Source organism: Erinaceus europaeus, chromosome 18 (assembly GCF_950295315.1).
Source record: "Erinaceus europaeus chromosome 18, mEriEur2.1, whole genome shotgun sequence".
Taxonomy (NCBI): domain Eukaryota; kingdom Metazoa; phylum Chordata; class Mammalia; order Eulipotyphla; family Erinaceidae; genus Erinaceus; species Erinaceus europaeus.
Genome location: NC_080179.1, coordinates 14,068,952 through 14,089,401, shown reverse-complemented (window position 1 = coordinate 14,089,401; position 20,450 = coordinate 14,068,952). Strand labels below are relative to the sequence as shown.

General features: G+C 36.7%; 1 protein-coding gene across 1 annotated transcript in view; it reads left to right on the top strand.

Moving 5' to 3' along the window:
• AGPS (alkylglycerone phosphate synthase) overlaps positions 1-20,450 on the top strand; it is a 113,081-nt gene that overhangs the window by 23,250 nt on the left and 69,381 nt on the right. Inside the window, exons 2-7 of the mRNA XM_007524697.3 lie at positions 5,960-6,049; positions 8,032-8,122; positions 11,880-12,000; positions 12,098-12,172; positions 16,346-16,417; positions 19,512-19,591. Coding sequence (XP_007524759.1) covers positions 5,960-6,049; positions 8,032-8,122; positions 11,880-12,000; positions 12,098-12,172; positions 16,346-16,417; positions 19,512-19,591 — 529 coding nt within the window. The remainder of the gene's footprint in view (positions 1-5,959; positions 6,050-8,031; positions 8,123-11,879; positions 12,001-12,097; positions 12,173-16,345; positions 16,418-19,511; positions 19,592-20,450) is intronic.

The window sequence follows — 20,450 nt, the reverse complement described above, 5'->3', positions numbered from 1 at the left end:
CTGGGCCCTGGGCCCTTGCACACTATGACAAGCAGGCTCAACCCGTTATGCCACTACCCTGCCCAGGGGTATTGTTTTGTTGGCCTATCAAGATACTTTATCTTGTCAGGATCTCAAAGTCAGTTGTATTTAGATGTTCTGATTCATACTAACTGTCCTTGCTAGTGACCACAGTTAATCAGAATGCTAATAGACTAGTTCATGATAAAAAAAAAAAAAATAAGTTTTTTCTCTGTAGAAAATTAAACAATATTTTGTATTTTGCTTCCTTCGTTGGATGTTTTCCCCCTTTGGAGACTTGACACCAGTTTTTTCCAAGAAAATTTTGATGATACTTTACTTTTTAGTTGAGGCATAATAACTTACTAGATTAGGTTCAGGTCTACAACATAATGGTTTGATAAATCTGATTAATCTCCGTAACCATAAATAGTTAACAGTTTTTTACGATAAGAACTTTTATGATCTACTTTCAACTTTCAAATGTGCAATATGGTACTATTAGCTAGACTAATATTGTAAATTAACTTTGACAGGAGACGATAAGACCATTCTGGTATATTGTGTCACTATCCATTTAAAATAGTGGCTACCGTATTAAGCATTTCTCTGTACTAGATTCCACTAGTTATTAAATAATATATCTTAGTGTAGGGGTAGATAGCATAATGGTTATGCACACAGACTCACATGACTGAGGCTCTAAAGTCTCAGGTTCAGTTCCCCCACACCACCATCAGCCAGGGCTGAACAGTGCTCAGGTAGAAAAAGGGGGGGAAAAAAGTGAAAAATAATATATATTAGCTTTACTATCTAAAACAATCAAAGTAAAAATTATTTTAAATCAAGAAGCCACAGGAATATTATTTCACATATAGGGATATTTGTAAGTTACTACTTAAAGGATATTGTTATATTCAAATTTTAATTGATTAAATCATAGTCCCTTTTGTCATTAAAATTTTTTTTTATTGGGATATTAATGTTTTACATTTGACAGTTTCTTCTTCTTCTAGCGTTTGCCCTTCTTCCGTAGCCAGTCAACAGCGTCAGGTTGAGCCTGGTGTAAAGTTTCGAGACCTCCTTTGACAGTAAATACAATAGTTTGTACATGCATAACATTTTTCAGTTTTCCATATAACAATACAACCCCCACTAGGTCCTCTGTCATCCTTTTTGGACCTGTATTCTCTCCCCACCACCCACCCCAGAGTCTTTTACTTTGGTGCAATACGACAACTCCAGTTCAGGTTCTACTTGTGTTTTCTTTTCTGATCTTGTTTTTCAACTTCTGCCTGAGAGTGAGATCATCCCATATTCATCCTTCTGTTTCTGACTTATTTCACTTAACATGAATTTTTCAAGCTCCATCCAAGATCGGTGGAAAATGGTGAAGTCACCGTTTTTAATAGCTGAGTAGTATTCCATTGTGTATATAGACCACAACTTGCTCAGCCACTCATCTGTTGTTGGACACCTGGGTCGCTTCCAGATTTTGACTATTACAAATTGTGCTGCCAAGAACATATGTGTACACAGATCTTTTTGGATGTGTGTGTTGGGTTCCTTAGGTTATATCCCCAGGAGAGGAATTGCAGGATCATAGGGTAGGTCCATTTCTAGCCTTCTGAGAGTTCTCCAGACTGTCCTCCACAGAGGCTGGACCAATTGACATTCCCACCAGCAGGTCCCAGGTGGTCTTCTTTGGTATTCCTAGTTGACCTGGAGAGGAGGGGAGAGAAACACAGCTGCTGCTCCTCAGGAACCCTGCCTCTGGAAGTCTCCCCCTTTTGTCATTTTTAATTTTTCTTTACTACTATAATTTGTTCTAAGTTAAGTGGGCCTTGGAATAATTAAGTATACAACCAATAAGATTTTTACTTAGTACAGAACTTTGAATGATTTTTGTTTTTAACTTTTATTTATTGTACTACATTTGGAATTGATTAGAATTTAACTGAAAATTGAACTTAGGTAAAAATGTAGCATTGGGCCCAGGTTTCACTCTTCGGTGCTTTTTTTGTTTGTTTGCTTTGCTTTTCTGTCTGTCAGAGCGTTGGTAAGCTGTGGCTTATTGGTTTATATTGGAGCTAGGGATTGAGCCTGGTACCCCTAAGCCTCAGACATGAAAGTCCACACTTTGGTCTTAATTTTCAAAATCTCTTAGAATATGAATATGTATATATATATATATATATATATATATATATATATGTCCTCTCTCATTGTTTAAACTGGGAAAAGATGGTTAAAAATTGGACTTTCATCTGTACTGAGTAGTGAGAACTTAATTATTGGAATTATAAATTAGTTATCAGCTAGTTAAACTTTTTTTATTGTTAACTTAAAGGTGGTTAAAACATATTTGTGTGGTCCAGGAGATGGCACAGTGGATAAAGCATCGGACTCTCAAGCATGAGGTCCGAGTTCAATCCCCGGCAGCACATGTACCAAAGTGATGCCTGGTTCTTTCTCTCTCCTCCTGTGTTTCTCATTAATAAATAAATAAAATCTTAAAGAAAAATATATTTGCCCTTTCTTTGCTTTTAAATGAAAAAAAATTGGTAACAATTAGAAATAGTAATGGTAGAAGCCACATAGAATACTCGCAATTCATTATAGAGTAAATGGTAATCTGTTAATCTGTTCATATTCAGAGACTTTGAAGAGAAAGTTTCCTATTTAAAAAAAAATTCCACAGCTTTCATAATAACAAATCTAAATATAAATATTTCAGTAACAATTGTCCAGACAGCAGCACTGGGAAATACGTGATACAGTACTGACTGTGGGTTATGGAAGAATACTGCCACCTTGTGTATGTGACGTGCTCGTTTGTGTCTCCTTTGTCTTTTGTTCTCCCAGCTAGCACACTATGCTCTCATCTGGGCTTGTGGGCAGATGTGTAAATATGGGAAACATTTATTTGATGTCTTTTTGCATTTATTTTGTGTAATGCCAAAATGCTATTTTAGAGAGTCCAACACTCACAATAGATGTTTTAATTCAATAATTTTGTATTTCACATAAAATTTATATACATATTATAAATTATTAAAGTATATGTGTACTTTCAATGTAGAGTATTGTGGGAATATAATTAAGTAAATTATGCATTGCAACTGAGTATAGTCATAAAAACACAAAGTAGATGGCAGAACTGTTCTGCTTATAGAAAGTGTAGTCTTCCTTTTCAAAACTATCCAAGTATTTATTTTAAAGCCAAATAAAATAGACAGTATGTCAAAAAACTTTCTTTTTTAATCTTATTCCCCAAACACTAATACCAAATGATGCTGATGTGTTTGTAGTCGGATCAACTCTGTGTATGGAGACTGTAGCTCTTTCTGGAGCTGGCTGTCCGTATGACCATTGTTTACCAGTTCTTTTTTTTGCCTCCAAGGTTATTTCTGGAGCTCCGTGAATTCACTGCTCCCAGAGGCTTCCCCCACTTTGTTGCCCTTGTTGTTTAACGTTGTTGTTATGGTTATTATTAATTGTTGTTATTGATGTTGTTGTTGGATAGGACAGAGCGAAATGGAGAGGGGAGAGAGAAAGACAGACACCTGCAGGCAGACCTGCTTCATCACCTGTGAAGCGACACCCCCCCACCCCCGCAGGTGATGAGCCGGGGCTCGAACCTTAATCTTTACGCTTTTCCTTTCGCTTTGCCCCATGTGCGTTTAGCCTGTTGTACCGCCTGACTCCCATTTCTCTTCTTAGTCTTTTTAAAAAATATTTATTTGTTTATTTATTCCCCTTTGTTGCCCTGGTTGTTTTATTGTTGTAGTTATTATTGTAGTCGTTATTGATGTCGTTGTTGGATAGGACAGAGAAATGGAGAGAGGAGGGGAAGACAGAGAGGGGGAGAGAAAGATAGACACCTGCAGACCTGCTTCACCGCCTGTGAAGCGACTCCCCAGGTTGAACAGGGATCCTTACACCGGTCCTTGCGAATTGTGCCACCTGAGCTTAACCCGCTGCACTACCGCCCGACTCCCCCATTTCTCTTCTTTTTTTTTTTTTGATAGGTAGAATAAGTGTTTTATAATTTATTTTTTATTTAAGAAAGGATTAATTAACAAAACCATGGGGTAGAAGGGGTACAACTCCACACAATTCCCACCACCCAGTCTCCATATCCCACCCCCTCCCCTGATAGCTTTCCCATTCTCTATCCCTCTGGGAGCATGGACCCAGGGTCGTTGTGGGTTGCAGAAGGTGGAAGGTCTGGCTTCTGTCATTGCTTCCCCGCTGAACATGGACGTTGACTGGTCGGTCCATACTCCCATATTTCTCTTCTTTTTAAAATAAGTCTTTTTATTTATATATTACTGGGTAGAGACAGAAATTGAGAGGGGAGGGAAGATAGAAATAAGGGAGAGACAGAGCCATCTGCAGTCCTACTTCACTACTTGTGAAGCTTATTATTGTGATAGTTTGTAAGAGACTCATCTCAGATCCGTTCTCTAGACTGGTGTTCTTCAGATACTGCAAGTTTAATTTTTTTCATTGATAAGTAACTAGTTTTCAAAGAGAACATTCTTGTTTCTTTATCTTAGTTTTGCATATAGAGATTTCAGTACACAATTAGTATCTGTATTTGGTTCAGTTGTATTGTTAATATCCCATCTGTTTGAAAAGCTTGAGAACTGTGTGGAGTTATGCTTATAATTAAATTTTGCTACATAATTGTCATTTCTTTTTTCTTTCTTGAGAATTATGGATAATTAGAACACATTCTAATGTGTACATCTTACTCTTGGAGATTTTGATATAGCAGATAGCTTTCTGTATAGAGAAGAGGTTCTTTAAGTATTTTCATCATAAACTATTTACTGAATTTGCAATGAGAAGAATCACTATCAGTTGGAGTAGCCCACTTATACAAGGGTACCATGCGGAGACGTCTAATAAACACTGACCTGATACTTTGTGTGGTTGCTTATTGTGCCTGTGTAGGCCTGGATTCTATTCATATTTAGTGTGAAAGTTAAATAATGATCATGATAAAAATGAGTTTTGGAACTAATTACAGTTATTTTGGAAATTAGAAATAGTATTTTGCTTTAGTGTACTGAAAACAACTGTAGTAATTAACTTATGATATTAACGTAGAGAGTTTGGGACAGCGCTATCATATGTGGAAAATATTTGGAAATTGAAAAGATTTAGAGTATTTGTAAACCTAGCACTAGATTAAAAAAAATTCCATCCTCTTTTTTTTTCCTTTCTATTATTATTTGACAGGACAGAGAGAAATTGAGAGGGGTGGGGAGATAGAGAAGGAGAGAGAAATGCAGACACACCTACAGACCAGCTTCATTCATCTCTTCTGAAGCTTTCCTGCTGTAGGTGGGGAGCAGGGCTTGAACCCAGGTCCTTGTGCATGGTATTAGATGTGCTTAACCGGGTGCACTACAGCCTGGCTCCCCTAGCACTAGGTTTTTAACTTTATTAATGGTGTCAACTATTATTGATATGATGTCACTGCTAAGAAATCTGTTTTGTATATTGGTTTTCATCGTAACAGGATATTGATAATTGCCTTTTCTAAGATGTAAAACTTTCTTTCCTCTTAAGTGGATTTTAATTGCAAATCTTTTAGGCCATCCCATAAAGTAAACCCAATGACACATATGGAATTAAACATTCATGCTCAAAACATTTTTTTTTATTCTTTGCTACTTCCTTTTTCTTCTGAATGCATTAAACTTAGTGATTGTAGCCCTGTATGAAAAAGGTGCTGTTGATGATGACATTCTGTATTTTGAAATATTAGTATATAGAAAATTTGATTGTAGTCATTTAAACTAATATAACATCATTTTATTAACATAGTATTGCATATAGTTTTCTGAAATAAAAGTCTTAAGTCTTTGTGAAAATGAGTACACATTAATACACTGTTCAGTTTTGAGATGTTCACAAGACTCATTTTTATGTTTTTTATTATTAGGCAAGAAGTAATGAAATGGAATGGATGGGGATATAATGATTCCAAGTTCTTCTTAAATAAGAAAGGCCAAATTGAGTTGACTGGGAAAAGGTAATTTTTTTTTATCTTCTTTTCCTTTTTGTTCTGTCCTCTGTATGAAAAAAAAATTAACACACACACAAAAAAATAAGCATACACAAAAATAGAGAACAATAAATAACCGTTTTTTACCTAAAAGTTACCCCATGATGGTGGTAAGCAGTCGAGTTATCTGTTCAGTTCTTTTCAGCCTAGCTTGGCTGCTGAGACTCTGCCTACATGTATAACTCAAAGTCACTAATAGTTTATTCATAGGTATCTCTGACTCTTTTTCTTTGATATTTCTGTACTATTTCTAGATACTGTTATTTGTTCCAAACACAGTCTTCTATATGTTCAATCTAGGTTTTTTTTTTGTATTTTCTTTTATGATGCCCAGTGGGGTTTTCTCTGTGGCTAAAACATTTCAAAGAAACAAAGTCTGGTTATGCAAAGACTTTTATGCCAGAGACTCTGAGGTCCCATATTCAATTTCTTTTTCTTTTTTTTTTTAAATTCTTTATTGAGGAATTAATGTTTTACATTCAACAGTAAATACAATAGTTTGTATATGCATAACATTCCCCAGTTTCCCATTTAACAATACAACCCCCACTATGTCATTTATCATCCTTCATGGATCTGTATTCTCTCCACCCACCCACCCCAGACTCTTTTACTTTGGTGCAATAAGCCAATTCCATTTCAGGTTCTACTTGTGTTTTCTTTTCTGATCTTGTTTTTCAACTTCTGCCGGAGAGTGAGATCATCCCATATTCATCCTTCTGTTTCTGACTTATTTCACTCAACATGATTTTTTCAAGGTCCATCCAAGATCTACTGAAAATGGTGAAGTCACCATTTTTTTACAGCTGAGTAGTATTCCATTGTGTATATAGACCACAACTTGCTCAGCCACTCATCTGTTGTTGGACACCTGGGTTGCTTCCAAGTTTTGGCTATTACAAATTGTGCTGCCAAGAACATATGTGTACACAGATCTTTTTGGATGGATGTGTTGTGTTCCTTAGGATATATCCCCAGGAGAGGAATTGCAGGGTCATAGGGTAGGTCCATTTCTAGCCTTCTGAGAGTTCTCCAGACTGTTCTCCACAGAGGTTGGACCCATTGACATTCCCACCAGCAGTGCAGGAGGGTTCCTTTGACCCCACACCCTCTCCAGCATTTGCTGCTGTTACCTTTTCTGATGTATGACATTCTCACAGGAGTGAAGTGATATCTCATTGTTGTCTTGATTTGCATTTCTCTGACAATCAGAGACTTGGAGCATTTTTTCATGTGTTTCTCAGCCTTTTGGATCTCTTCTGTGGTGAATATTCTGTCCATGTCCTCCCCCCATTTTTGGATGGGGTTATTTGTTGTCTTGTTGTTGAGTTTGGCAAGCTCTTTATATATGTTGGCTATTAAACTCTTGTCTGATGTATGGCATGTAAAGATCTTCTCCCATTCTGTGAGGGGTCTCTTGGTTTGGGTAGTGGTTTCTTTTGCTGTCACATATTCAATTTCTGGCACCACCAGAAGCCAGAACTGATCAGTGCTCTGTTCTAAGTCCATCTGTCTCTTGTCTGTCTCTCTCTCATTCTCATTAAAGATAAAAGTAAACAAATATATTAATTAAAACAAAATTGGTAACAAATGTGCAGTTTTCTTCTTCTTCTAAGCACAATACACTAATTTCTCCCCTTTTTTGCCTACTTCTTTTAGATGGTTGAGTTTTGCTTTGTCCAGGGTTTATAGTTAATATGTGGGAGGTTGATTTTATAGGAACTTCTTGACCATGACTTGGAGCAGAATCTAAGATATTTTAATGCTTTTTCAAAAAGATCGTTTAATTTTTCTGATCAATAAAGAGATACCAGAGTTTAGTTTTAGCATATGGCTGAGCTGGAGCCTGCATCTTAGGCTACAATTGTAAGCCCTGTGCTCTAACACAGGTATAATAATAGTAATAATAATAATAATAATAATAATAATATATTTTTTTTGTATCTTAGGTACTCTCTTAGTGGCATGGTTTTACCAACTTTTAAAGATTGGATCCAGAATACCCTGGGAGTAAATCTGGAGCATAAAACTACCTCTAAAGTAAGCACATTAGAATGATTATTAATGTGTGTGTGTGTTTGAGGCTCAAATTTGTTCTAGTTACTTTAATGAATTTATCGTATTCTTTTTGCTCTTGCTGTTAAATTTACTAGTTTTATTAGTCTTGTTAGTTTCTTCTTTCTCTTTCTTTCTTTTTCTAGCATCATGGATCTAGATTATAAACCTAGCATTGATTTGCAATTTATCTGAAGAGCTTTTATTTATTTATGAGAAAGATAAGAGAGAAAGAACCAGACATCACTCTGGCACACATGCTGCTGGGGTTAGAACTCGGGACCTCATGCTTGAGAGTCCAAAGCCTTATCTCTCTCTCTCTGTGCCACCTCCCAGACCACGAGCTTTTTGATTTCTAAGTTTTCGTTACCGTAACTTGATGAGTGAGTGAGTGAGTGTAGTAACTGTTCTGCTTTTCAGAGTAAGAATGAAGCTCAAGTGAGCTTCATGAACTCTTGGCACCGATCCACCTCCTCATCCCCTCATAACTTTTCTTAGTAGATCTCATATTTCTGTGAGATCACTTGGTTACAAAATTAAAAGTTGTTATTTTTAGACTCTGTGTCATCTAGGATTAGTGCAGACTACTTTAAAATAGAAATGTGCTGCATTAATAAAAATAGTTTGGATATCTTAAGACATACAAAAAGTAGAGAATAATAAGAATGGGAGAAATTTAGTTTGCTAATGTAGTTTTACTTTTAAAAGTAGAGTTAGATAACTTTAAACTGTATGCATGTCAAACTAATGAAGTAGCATTTAATTTTTTTTTAATGAAGTAGCATTTTTTAGATTATTATGGCTTTGACATAGCATAGTATTCTGTGTCCCTTTAACTGGACATAGTTATAAGTACAGGAGCTAAAGTCTATGTTACATTCTTCACTATACCCAACATGTTACTAAGGATTGTGGGTATTTAGTGAGTACTTGCTAAATTAACTTGTAAGTATAAATCTATAGTTACAGTTTACTACTAAAGCAAATTCTTATAACTTAAAAAAAATAATGTGAGAAAGACAGACTCTTCTGTTATTTATGATGATTTGTTGTTTTGTTTTTCTTATTGTAAGGCACTATCCAAAGGAGCCTCTGGCTTCATGCCTTCACATATCCAAGGCATGAACTCTTAGCACCGATCCACCTCCTCATCCCCTCATAACTTTTCTTAATAGATCTCATATTTCTTTCCTTAGTTGTCTCTCAAGTCTGCATTTCCTTTAACACTGATACTGTCCTCACTCTATATTTAACCAGTTTGTGTTTTTTTTTTTAACATGTACTTTCTTCTGTTTTTGATCCCTTTTCAATAATTTAACAAAATAGTAATCTGCATATTTTGTTTGGATTCTTTTGGTCATTTCTTTCTACAGTAGGGTAAATTCCGTGGGTTCAATATTCTTGTTTGTTCTGTTTGACTCAGTAGCATATCCTCAGAGCCAAGAACAGTATTCTGTGACACTTGCTCAATATTTATTATATATTGGATATTAAATACAAAGCTTTTCAAGAGACTAAAATATATAAATATACTTTTTAAATTTGTACATGCTTACCTTTTCTTTCTGAATAATTTTTCACAGCTTTTAGTTTCCATAGTAGATTTCGTTTGGCCAACCATTTATAGAACTTTTTCTGTTTGGTAGACATGATATTAAGTACTTTTCAGAGAGAGTTCCATGCCTAAGTTCCATTATGTTAACTGTATGGATTTGTGGTGATAACCTCATTTAATAGGTGGAGCCAAAAGTTGAGTGGCTGGCCCAGTGTGAAATAGCTTCAATGTTGAAGATTTGTTTTCCAAGATATATGCTGTTTGAAATTAATTAAATTTATGATTATGTTATGAATTTTAAGTGAGTTCTATAAATTTTATCTTTTATTTATTGGGAGACCTTTAACTGTTGATTTTAATTTATTTTTGTTACAGAGCTGAAGCCTTGCAAATGTGTGATTCATGATTTTACCACTTTGGGCCACTTTTTCGTTCTAAGAGATACAGAAGGAGTAATACCACAGTTTTAGTTTCCTCCATTGCCAAAGTACCTCCTGTGTGGTGCTGGGCTCAGACGTGGGCTGTGAGAAAAAAAGACTCAAGCATAGCGTAGTGAGCAGCCCTATGGCTGATCATTTTTAAATGTTAATAAAGCATAGGAAATAATAAAATTTATTTACAGCCAAAATTGTAGATAATGTAAAAATCCAATCATACCTCACATTTCCTTAAACCAAGATTAAAGATTTTTACACTTTGTTCTCTTTCTTGTTCTTGATTGCAAAAGAAGAAGTTTAAGACTTTTATGATTTGTTACAGAATGTGATTAGTTAAGACAGTTTGTAATTTTTTGGTATCACAAAGTTGGTTCTGTATGTGTTGTTTGGAATACCAATCTCTTTAGAAGACTTTTTCTTTTTTTTTTATTTTTTATTTAAGAAAGGATTAATGAACAAAACCATAAGGTAGGAGGGGTACAACTCCACACAATTCCCACCACCCCATCTCCATAACCCACCCCCTCCCCTGATAGCTTTCCCATTCTCTATCCCTCTGGGAGCATGGACCCAGGGTCATTGAGGGTTGCAGAAGGTAGAAGGTCTGGCTTCTGTAATTGCTTCCCCGCTGAACATGGGCGTTGACTGGTCAGTCCATACTCCCAGTCTGCCTCTCTCTTTCCCTAGTAAGGTTTGTCTCTGGGGAGGCTGAGCTCCAGGACACATTGGTGGGGTCTTCAATCCAGGGAAGCCTGGCCAGCATCCTGGTGGCATCTGGAACCTGGTGATTGAAAAGAGAGTTAACATACAAAGCCAAACAAATTGTTGAGCAATCATGGACCCAAAGCTTGGAATAGTGGAGAGGAAGTGTTAGGGAGGTACTCACTGCAAACTCTAGTGTACTTCTGCTTTCAGGTATATATTTTGCAGTAGTTTATGGATACGTGTGCACATAAGCTCTCTCTCACAGAAACTGGTGTATATCTAGGTTTTGGGACTTTGTTAGAAAGTGAACCACCTGAGATGAAATTAGAGTGTACTATAAAAGGAAAGGTCTCACCCGAGTAATGAAGCTGAAGGGTTGTCATTCCACACGTGAAGTCTCTGGACACAGTCTGAGGTGAAGCATGTTGAGGTGGCAATCGTTGCGTTGGTTAGGTTGTGGTCGGCGGATGCAATATTATTTGATATGGATTGGGAGAGGCATACGGGAAAGTGGGCCCTATCCAAGGGTTCCAGGACTGGGGGAAGTAGGGGCTCTATAGTGGAGATGCGAGGTTCCTGCTGTCTTAGGGTTCAAAAAGACAATCGATAGTTAATGTTATCATCACATTATTTGGTAATTGGGTTAACTTTGAAAAGTCCTTTTGTTATGGTTTGCTGTACAGTACCCAGTATCTTGTATATAGCTGTGCTATTGGATTTTTTTTTTTTTTAATCAGGTGTTTTCCTATGGTTTTTCTATCTTGGTTTGGACTTCTTGAAACACACACACACACATATATATATTTAAAAAGATTTTACTTATTTATTAATGAGAAAGATAGGAGGAGAGAGAAAGAATCAAACATCACTCTGGCACATGTGCTGCCAGGGATCGAACTCAGGACCTCATGCTTGAGAGTCCAAAGCTTTATCACTGTGCCACCTCCCAGACCACAAAACTTATATTTTATAGTCATTTTCCCCTCTATCAGAGATAGTCAAAATATATTTTCTAGAAATCAAAGAAACTGATTTTATTTTTTAGGCCTCTATAAATCCTAATGACACACCTCCTTCTATTGTAAATGAAGATTTTCTTCGTGACCTTAAAGAAACTAATATTTCATATTCACAAGAAGCAGATGATCGAGTATTCAGAGCTCACGGTAAGCAACTTTATGTAAGGGCTATTTACTTTTAACTTTTTCAGTTTTCTGTAACTTAAGATACTCTTTGCATTTTCTTTTTTAAATCACAAAACAGGTCATTGTCTTCATGAGATATTTTTGCTCAGGGAAGGAATGTTTCAGCGAATTCCTGACATAGTTTTATGGCCAAGTAAGTTCTTTTCCTTTGTATCATTAGTTTAGTATTGTTATATATTAAGTAAATTTAGTATAGAAGATATACATATTTTAATCATAATGCACTATAAACATAATTGTATTTTTAGTACTTATTAAATAAAGATCTTATAATCTTTGATCTGATTATGTTAGACTGTTCTAGTGATTGATTTATCGCAGCTAGCTAAGTCTTCATTTTAAAATGTTTAAGTCTCCTATTGGGAGATTGGAAGAAAATGTGTCTTTTTTTTTTTTTCCAATTTGAAAACTTAGTGAAATTTGTACTAGTTTGTGACATAGTCAAATGAATAGAAATGTTTAATTAGGGCCAGAGACGACCCAAACTGCCCCTGCGGCTCCAGACAGACTATGACACACATAGTCAACGACTGCCACCTCTCCAGATTCAAAGGAGGTCTTGAAACTTTACATCAGGCTCAACCTGATGCTGTTGACTGGCTGCGGAAGAAGGGCAAACGCTAGAAGAAGAAGAAGGGGGCTGAGCAGTGTGGCACACCTGTGCTGCACACGGACACGGATTTGAGCCCCTGCTCTGAGAGGGGAGGGGAACATAAAGAGGGAAAGAGACCACTTGTGAAGCTTTCTGTCTGCAGGTGGGGGCAGGGGCTTGTACCCCAAGTCCTTGTGATATGTGTGCTTAACCAGATGTGGCACTGCCTGGCGCCCTGAATCTGTATTTTAGATGTTTTTTTATAGGATGCCTAGGACTTGTTTAAGGATAAGAACTTGTAATATATATAACTTCCTAAATGGGAGTGGTCTTTTTGTTATTTGTTGAAAATAATAATAATTATTACTATTTTACCAGAGCATTGTTCAACTCTGGTTTATGATGGTGCAGGGGATTGAACCTGGAACATTGGAGCCTCATGCAGAAGACTGCTATGCTATCTTCCCTACTGGGAATTATTTTTAAAGTAGGATTTGTCATTATCACACAGGTTGGATCTAACCACCTTTGATTTAAGTTTCACCATATAGTCACTCTACTGTAATGTTAGGCCTATGAAATATGTGCTACACTGCTCTAGGTTTTGGTGTAAAGCAGTATTTTCAGGTACCATGCAATTTAGTGAGCTGATAGATACAGAAATATAAATAAATACATAATATACTGAGCGGTGAAGGATGCTATAAAGAAAAATTAGGCCCAGAAAAAGAAAGTTCTGTCAGTAACATCAAGGAAATGTTTTAACTAGGTGACAACCCTAGAGATAGTTTTACGTTGGTAAAAAAAAAAAAATAGTTGGCAGACTTTCAGATATTTTACTAAATCTTACTGAGCTAGTTAGTATTCCATTTAGTAAAGATGATTTACCATTTCATAAGCTTAATATGAAAGCATAAAATAGATTTTCATTAAAGATTGGCGTCCAGAGCCCTCTCTGGTTATCTTCTCTTCTCTTTTACTACACAGTGGGTATGGATCAGAATGCTTTTTGGAGTATAGAAGGAAGGAATTTTCTGGCTTCTGTCATTTCTCCTCCACGAAACATGCACCGTGGCAGGTCGATTGTTCCATAGCCCCAGCCTGTTTTTATCTTTCCCTAGTAGGATAGGGCTCTGGAGAGGTGAGGTTTTGGGACATCAGTTGGCAAGGTCATTTGGCCAGGGAGGTCAGGTAGCATCTGGAACTTGGTGACTGGGAGGTAGTAAGATATTAAGCAGGACAAAATGTTTAATAAATAGGAGCCAAAGAATGGGAATAAAGTAGATGTTTATTTTAGTTATATTCCTAAAGGCCTATGCCTTCAGTACACACACACACACACACACACACACACACACACACACATTTTATTGAGGGGTCCATGGTTTACAGTACAGTTTTTGACAATGAATAGACTTTGTCTTCTCATCATAATAGGTGTCTGTAAAACACTGTCACTCCCAACTTACGTCCTTTTCCACTGTCACGCCTCGGGATCTCAAAGCCCCTCCTTCCTGCTGTCCTCTCCCTGTCCTCCTTCCCCAGAGTCCTTTGCTTTGGTGCAATACACCAAGCCAATCCAAGTTTTACTTTGTGTTTTCCCTTTTCTGTTCTTGTTTCTTATTTCTCTCATTAAAAAAATTTTTTTATTTGTAAAAAGGAAACACTGACAAAAACCATAGGATAAGAGGGGTACAATTCCTACCACTAGAACTCCATATCCCATCATCTCCCCTGTTAGCTTCCCTATTCTTTATCCCTCTGGGAGTATGAACCCAGGGTCATTGAGGGTTGCAGAAGGTAGAAAGTCTGGCTTCTGTAATTGCTTCCCCACTGAACATGGGTGTTGGCAGGTCGATCCATACTCGCAGCCTCTCTCTTTCCCTGGTGGGTCAGGGCTCTGGGGAAGTAGGGCTCCAGGACACATTGGTGGGGTCGTATGCCCAGGAGATATTTTGTAGATTGCTAGTAGATCTATTTTAGTTATATTCCAAAGGGCCCATGACTATACTATTTTTTTCCTGAGCCTGACCTCTGATATGCAGGTGAACCCAAATTTTTGTTTGGGAGATGATGTCATGGCTGGAAAAAGGGCTAGAAAGCTGGATCAGGGAAGAGAGTAGCTCCCAGATATGGGAAAGGGGTATAAATATTGTTGACTGTAAACCCCATCAATTTGATCTGGGGCCCATAGTCAGCTTATTTTTTATTCCTTAAATTCTGTTTATGGATGAGATAATCCCATATTCATCCTTCTCTTTTTGGCTTATTTCACTTAACATAATTCTTTCAAGCTCCATCCAAGATGAAGTGAAGAAGGTGACTTCACGTATATACAATGGAATGAGGCTTATAATATTTGATAATGATAAAATATGGCAGATACTATATAATAATATACATTTTCTACTATAGTATGCTATACATTAGTATGTATAATGGTGTAATATCAGATATTTTCACTGCTCAAATGAGAGTTATTCACATGCACTTACATTTGATGCAGTATCAAAATATATAACTTAAATTTAATCATGAGGAAATACACAAACTCAAACTGGGGGGACATTTTCTGAAATAACTGATTTGTGTTCTAAATTGTCAAGGACATGAAAATCAAAGCAGTACTTTAGAATTCTCTCAAATTGAAGAAAATTAAGAAGACATGAACATTAAATGAATCCTGTGATTCTGGTTCAGAAGACAGGGTATTAGTGGAACAATTTGCAAAATTTGGTTACGGTCTGTAGGTTTGTTAATAGAATTGTACTATCAATAGATCAGTTATGTGGTTTTGCAAATTGTATTTATGTAATGTGCTAATATTTATTGAGGCTAGGTGAAGGAAGTTCTTTGTGCCATTCTTTTGCAACTTTTTTTTTAAATTTATTTCTTTATTGGGGAATTAGTGTTTTACATTCAACAGTAAATAAAATAGTTTGTACGTGCATAACATTCCCCAGTTTCCCATTTAACAATACAACCCCCACTATGTCATTTATCATCCTTCATGGACCTGTATTCTCCCCACCCACCCACCCCAGAGTCTTTTACTTTGGTGCAATACGCCAATTCCAGTTCAGGTTCTACTTGTGTTTTCTTTTCTGATGTTGTTTTTCAACTTCTGCCGGAGAGTGAGATCATCCCATATTCATCCTTCTGTTTCTGACTTATTTCACTCAACATGATTTTTTCAAGGTCCATCCAAGATCGGCTGAAAACGGTGAAGTCACCATTTTTTTACAGCTGAGTAGTATTCCATTGTGTATATAGACCACAACTTGCTCAGCCACTCATCTGTTGTTGGACACCTGGGTTGCTTCCAGGTTTTGGCTATTACAAATTGTGCTGCCAAGAACATATGTGTACACAGATCTTTTTGGATGGATGTGCAACTTCTTTTTTTAAAGTATGAGATTACTTTAAAGTGATGAAGTATTAAGTTAAAAAAGGTAAATAAATTATTTGGAAAGTAGTTTAGTACAAGACTTAAATTTCTGAGACCCTAGAGTGGGTTTGATCTCTAGCTCCACATATGCGCATCTGCTGAAATAGTGTTGCAGTGCCTCCTTTTCAGTAAGTAAATCTAAAAAAGATAATATCATGTGTCTATGAATAAATAGAGCTGAAAAACTAGATCTTTTAAGTCATTCCTTTTTCTAGGTTACCTAGATTTTGTGTCCTTGTAAGTAACTTTTCTTTTTTTCTCAACAGCATGTCATGATGATGTAGTTACAATTGTGAATCTAGCGTGCAAATATAACCTTTGTATCATTCCAATTGGTGGTAGGTATTGTGCTTTTTGGATTTTAATTTATGATATAAATTTATTCTTTTATTTTTAAAAATGTGTATTATAAACATTTGTGCCAACTCATTGAAACCACTTTTGTAAGTAAGATATGAGTATTCTGCAAAAATGGTTTAAGATGCTTTTTCTGGGGCCAGGTTGTGGTGCACCTGGCTAAGTGCACACATTACTGTGCACAAGGACCCAGGTTCAGGCCCCTGGTCCCCACCTGCAAGGGGAATGCTTCACGAGTGGTGAAGTGGGGCTGCAGGGGTCTCTCTGTCTCTCTACCTCTTCAATTTCTCTCTGTCTTTATCCAATAGTACGTAAATAAATATTAAAAGAGGAAATATTCTGGGAGATAAATTTAAAAATATACTAAGAAATGCTTATTTTGAGTAGATGTACCTATTTGAGATGTGTTGTACGTATAGTTCTTAGAAACATTCGCATGTGAGTCCTAGTTAATGATGTGATTTAACTCATAAGAAAGAAAATATATTTTTCTCCTTAGTGATTTCTTCCTGATCTTTATCTTTATGGAGAGGATATTGTCTTTTAAAAGCTAAGTGTAGGGGGGCCTGGGTGGTAGTGCAGTGGGTTACGCACACATGGCGGGAAGTGTAACGACCCACATAAGGATCCCAGTTTGAGCCCCCAGCTCCCCACCTGCAGGGTGTCCGCTTCACAAGTGGTGAAGCAGATCTGCGGGTGTATCTTTCTCTCTCTCTGTGTCTTCCCCTCCCTCGATTTCTCTCTGTTCTGTCCAGCAACAACAGCAATGACAACAATATCAATAAGGGCAACAAAATGGGAAAAATGGCCTTCAGGATTCATAGTGTAGGCACCGAGCCCCAGCAATAATCCTGGAAGAAAATATATATATAATATTAAAAAAAAGCTAAGTCTATTCAAGTTTGAGAAGCGATGCTATTTAGAGTTTAAGATAGCCAGGATGATGATGAACCAATAAATTATGTTTTTAACACGGGAAGTAACATTGTTTTTGCATTTTAAGACAAATTTGATGTCTATATTTTTCATTGCTTTAACAACTTGGCATAAGTCAAAGGAAATTTTTATATTTACTGTATGAATTGGCATTGGTGGAATGAACATGGAGCTTGAACATATCAGCTGAGGGCCTCTCTTTCTGCTGATACATTATGTTGAAGTAGTGCAAAAAAAAAAAAAAAGGCATTACACAAAGCTAGCTTTAATGAAATATTTTTCTCTCTTAAAATGACTGTGGCAGACAAATGGTGGTTGCTGACCACAGGCATGTGTCAGGCAAACACTGCAGATCAAGACCCCCTACAGTTTTTATCTGTATCTGTCAAAGTGACTCCCACATGCTTTCTGTACAGACTGTATGTAAGTAAAATTAAGCATTTAATTGAAATGTGGTGATACAGATCTGGTTACAAACTGAGAACACTGTATATACTATTCCTAATAGGATCAAGGAAGTACTTTGACAGCAGTATTAGTGGGAAAAAGGACTATATTGTTTAAACACTTCTGTGTACCTTTATTAAGTAATTATGTCGTGTTCTCACCAAAGAACTTATAGATTTATTTTTGAATATCATGTAGTCTGGGAATTTTTATCTTGTTCCTATTCTTACAGATTAAAGCCATTTTGTATGAAAATAAAAGATTAATAAATGAATTTTATAGCTATGATAGAAAAGAATAGTATCTTTAGCTGTATAGAATAAGTATTTTTACTTTTAAAAAATATTTATTCCCTTTTGTGGCCCTTGTTGTTTTATTGTTGTAGTTATTGTTGTTACTGATGTCGTCATTGTTGGATAGGACAGAGAGAAATGGAGAGAGGAGGGGAAGACAGAGAGGGGGAGAGAAAGACAGACACCTGCAGACCTGCTTCACCGCCTGTGAAGCGACTCCCCTGCAGGTGGGGAACCAGGGGCTCAAACCGAGATCCTTACGCTGGTCCTTGGGCTTCGCGCCACATGCACTTAACCCATTGCGCTACCGCCCAACTCCCAGTATTTTTACTTTTTTTTTTTTCCCCCTCCAGGGTTATTGCTGGGAATCCACCGCTCCTGGAGGCCATTTTCCCCCCTTTTTGTTGCCCTAGTTGTTGCAGCCTCGTTGCGGTCATTATTGCCATTGTTGACGTTGCTTTGTTGTTGGATAGGACAGAGAGAAATGGAGAGAGGAGGGGAAGACAGAGAGGGGGAGAGAAAGACAGACACCTGCAGACCTGCTTCACCGCCCGTGAAGCGACTCCCCTGCAGGTGGGGAGCCGGGGGCTCGAACCGGGATCCTTACGCCGGTCCCTGCGCTTTGCGCCACGTGCGCTTAACCCGCTGTGCCGCCGCCCGACTCCCGGTATTTTTACTTTTTAAATAATGTTATTTGGGGGCCAGGTGGTGGCCCACCAGGTAGAGCACACATATTACCATGCACAAGCCCCTTCTCCCCACCTGCAGGGAGGAAGTTTCAAGCATGGTGAAGCAGTGATGCAGGTGTCTCTCTTCTTTCTCGTTCCTCCTCTTCCTCCTTCTACTGTCCTCCCTTCTTTTCTTCCTCCTCCTCCTCTTCCTTCTCCTCCCTCACCCCCAAATTCTCTCTGTCATATCAAATAATAAGGGGGAAAAAATAAAAAACTACCAGGAGCAGTGGATTTGTCATGCAGTTACTGAGCCCACAGTAGTAACCCTAGTGGCAATTAAAATAAAAAGATTTTTTTTTTAATTGAAGTAAGGTTATTATTGTATTTTTCTTTTAAGTTATCTGTCCTCAGTAATCATTAGCTTAGAACTTTTCCGATTGTGTTTTTGGAGCCCCACAAATTGCTAGGGACTTCATTTGAATATGCCCCAGGGGATGAAGCATATCCTACTATTTTTAGCTCCAAATATATTTCTTTTTAGCATGCAGCATAAAATAAAGGTAAGAGTGTTTTCAGTGTATTAGCATTTACAAATTATACTTCACGAAGTAGAAATAGGCATTACTTTCTTAGTGATCTTGTTTGCTTTGCGTTAAGGATATGTCCTAAAAGTAGTTAAGCGATAAATGAGTGATTTCAACATAAACTTGTTGTTTCCTATTTGGTAGGGGGAACCAGCGTTTCATATGGCCTGATGTGTCCTGAGGATGAGACAAGAACTATTATTTCTTTGGACACTTCACAAATGGTATATTGGTCATTTAAGATATATTTGAAGATAGTTTTCAGCTTTTTAAAAAGATTATCTTTTGATTCATTCTTACCATTAAAAAGTTTGTTTTAAATTTGTCATCATTACATTTTGCCTTAGTCTTCAGCTAAGTTCAATCTTACTTTAAGGGCACATACCTTGATGCCCTTTGGCTTGTAAAATTGATACTTTGAAAACATGGATTGGAATGTTGATGCAAGAGATGATGTGATTTGTATTTTTCTAGAACATTGGTTAGTCTGAATCATTGAAATTTACTTGTCCCCTATATTTTCACTAATGCTATATTTCATTTTTGTGTGTAAAATAACAGAGAAGCTTATTTTAAAGATGGAGTTATTTGTTGAAGTTTTGACTCATAGTAATCTAGGGTTGAGCAGTATACCAGTTTACTTTGTTCATTTAGGTAGGGATTTATGTCTAGTGAGCAATATTCCTGGCTACATACTTCTCCAGTAGAATTTTAAAAACTGTTGGTAACTTAATTAATTTGCTTATTTTTTCAAACTCCAAAGTAGAGAGAAAATAATGTAGTTATAAACATTTTATTATATTGGCTTTAACTTTTTCCTTTTCCCTTTTTTTTTTTTGACTCTTAAGAGCAGGTCCTGAGATTATGGTACTTCACACTTAAATATTTCATTGTATCTTTTAAAAAGAATACTTTCTCACTGTACTACTATCACTCACAGCCAGATTAGAATTCCTTATAATTTAATGTAAAGTCCACATGAAAGTTTTTCAGTTGGTTCAAAATTATCTTTACAGTTTATTTATTAAAACGTGACTTCAGATAAGGCACGTGTTAACTTTTGGTTTTTAAAGTGTCATTTTA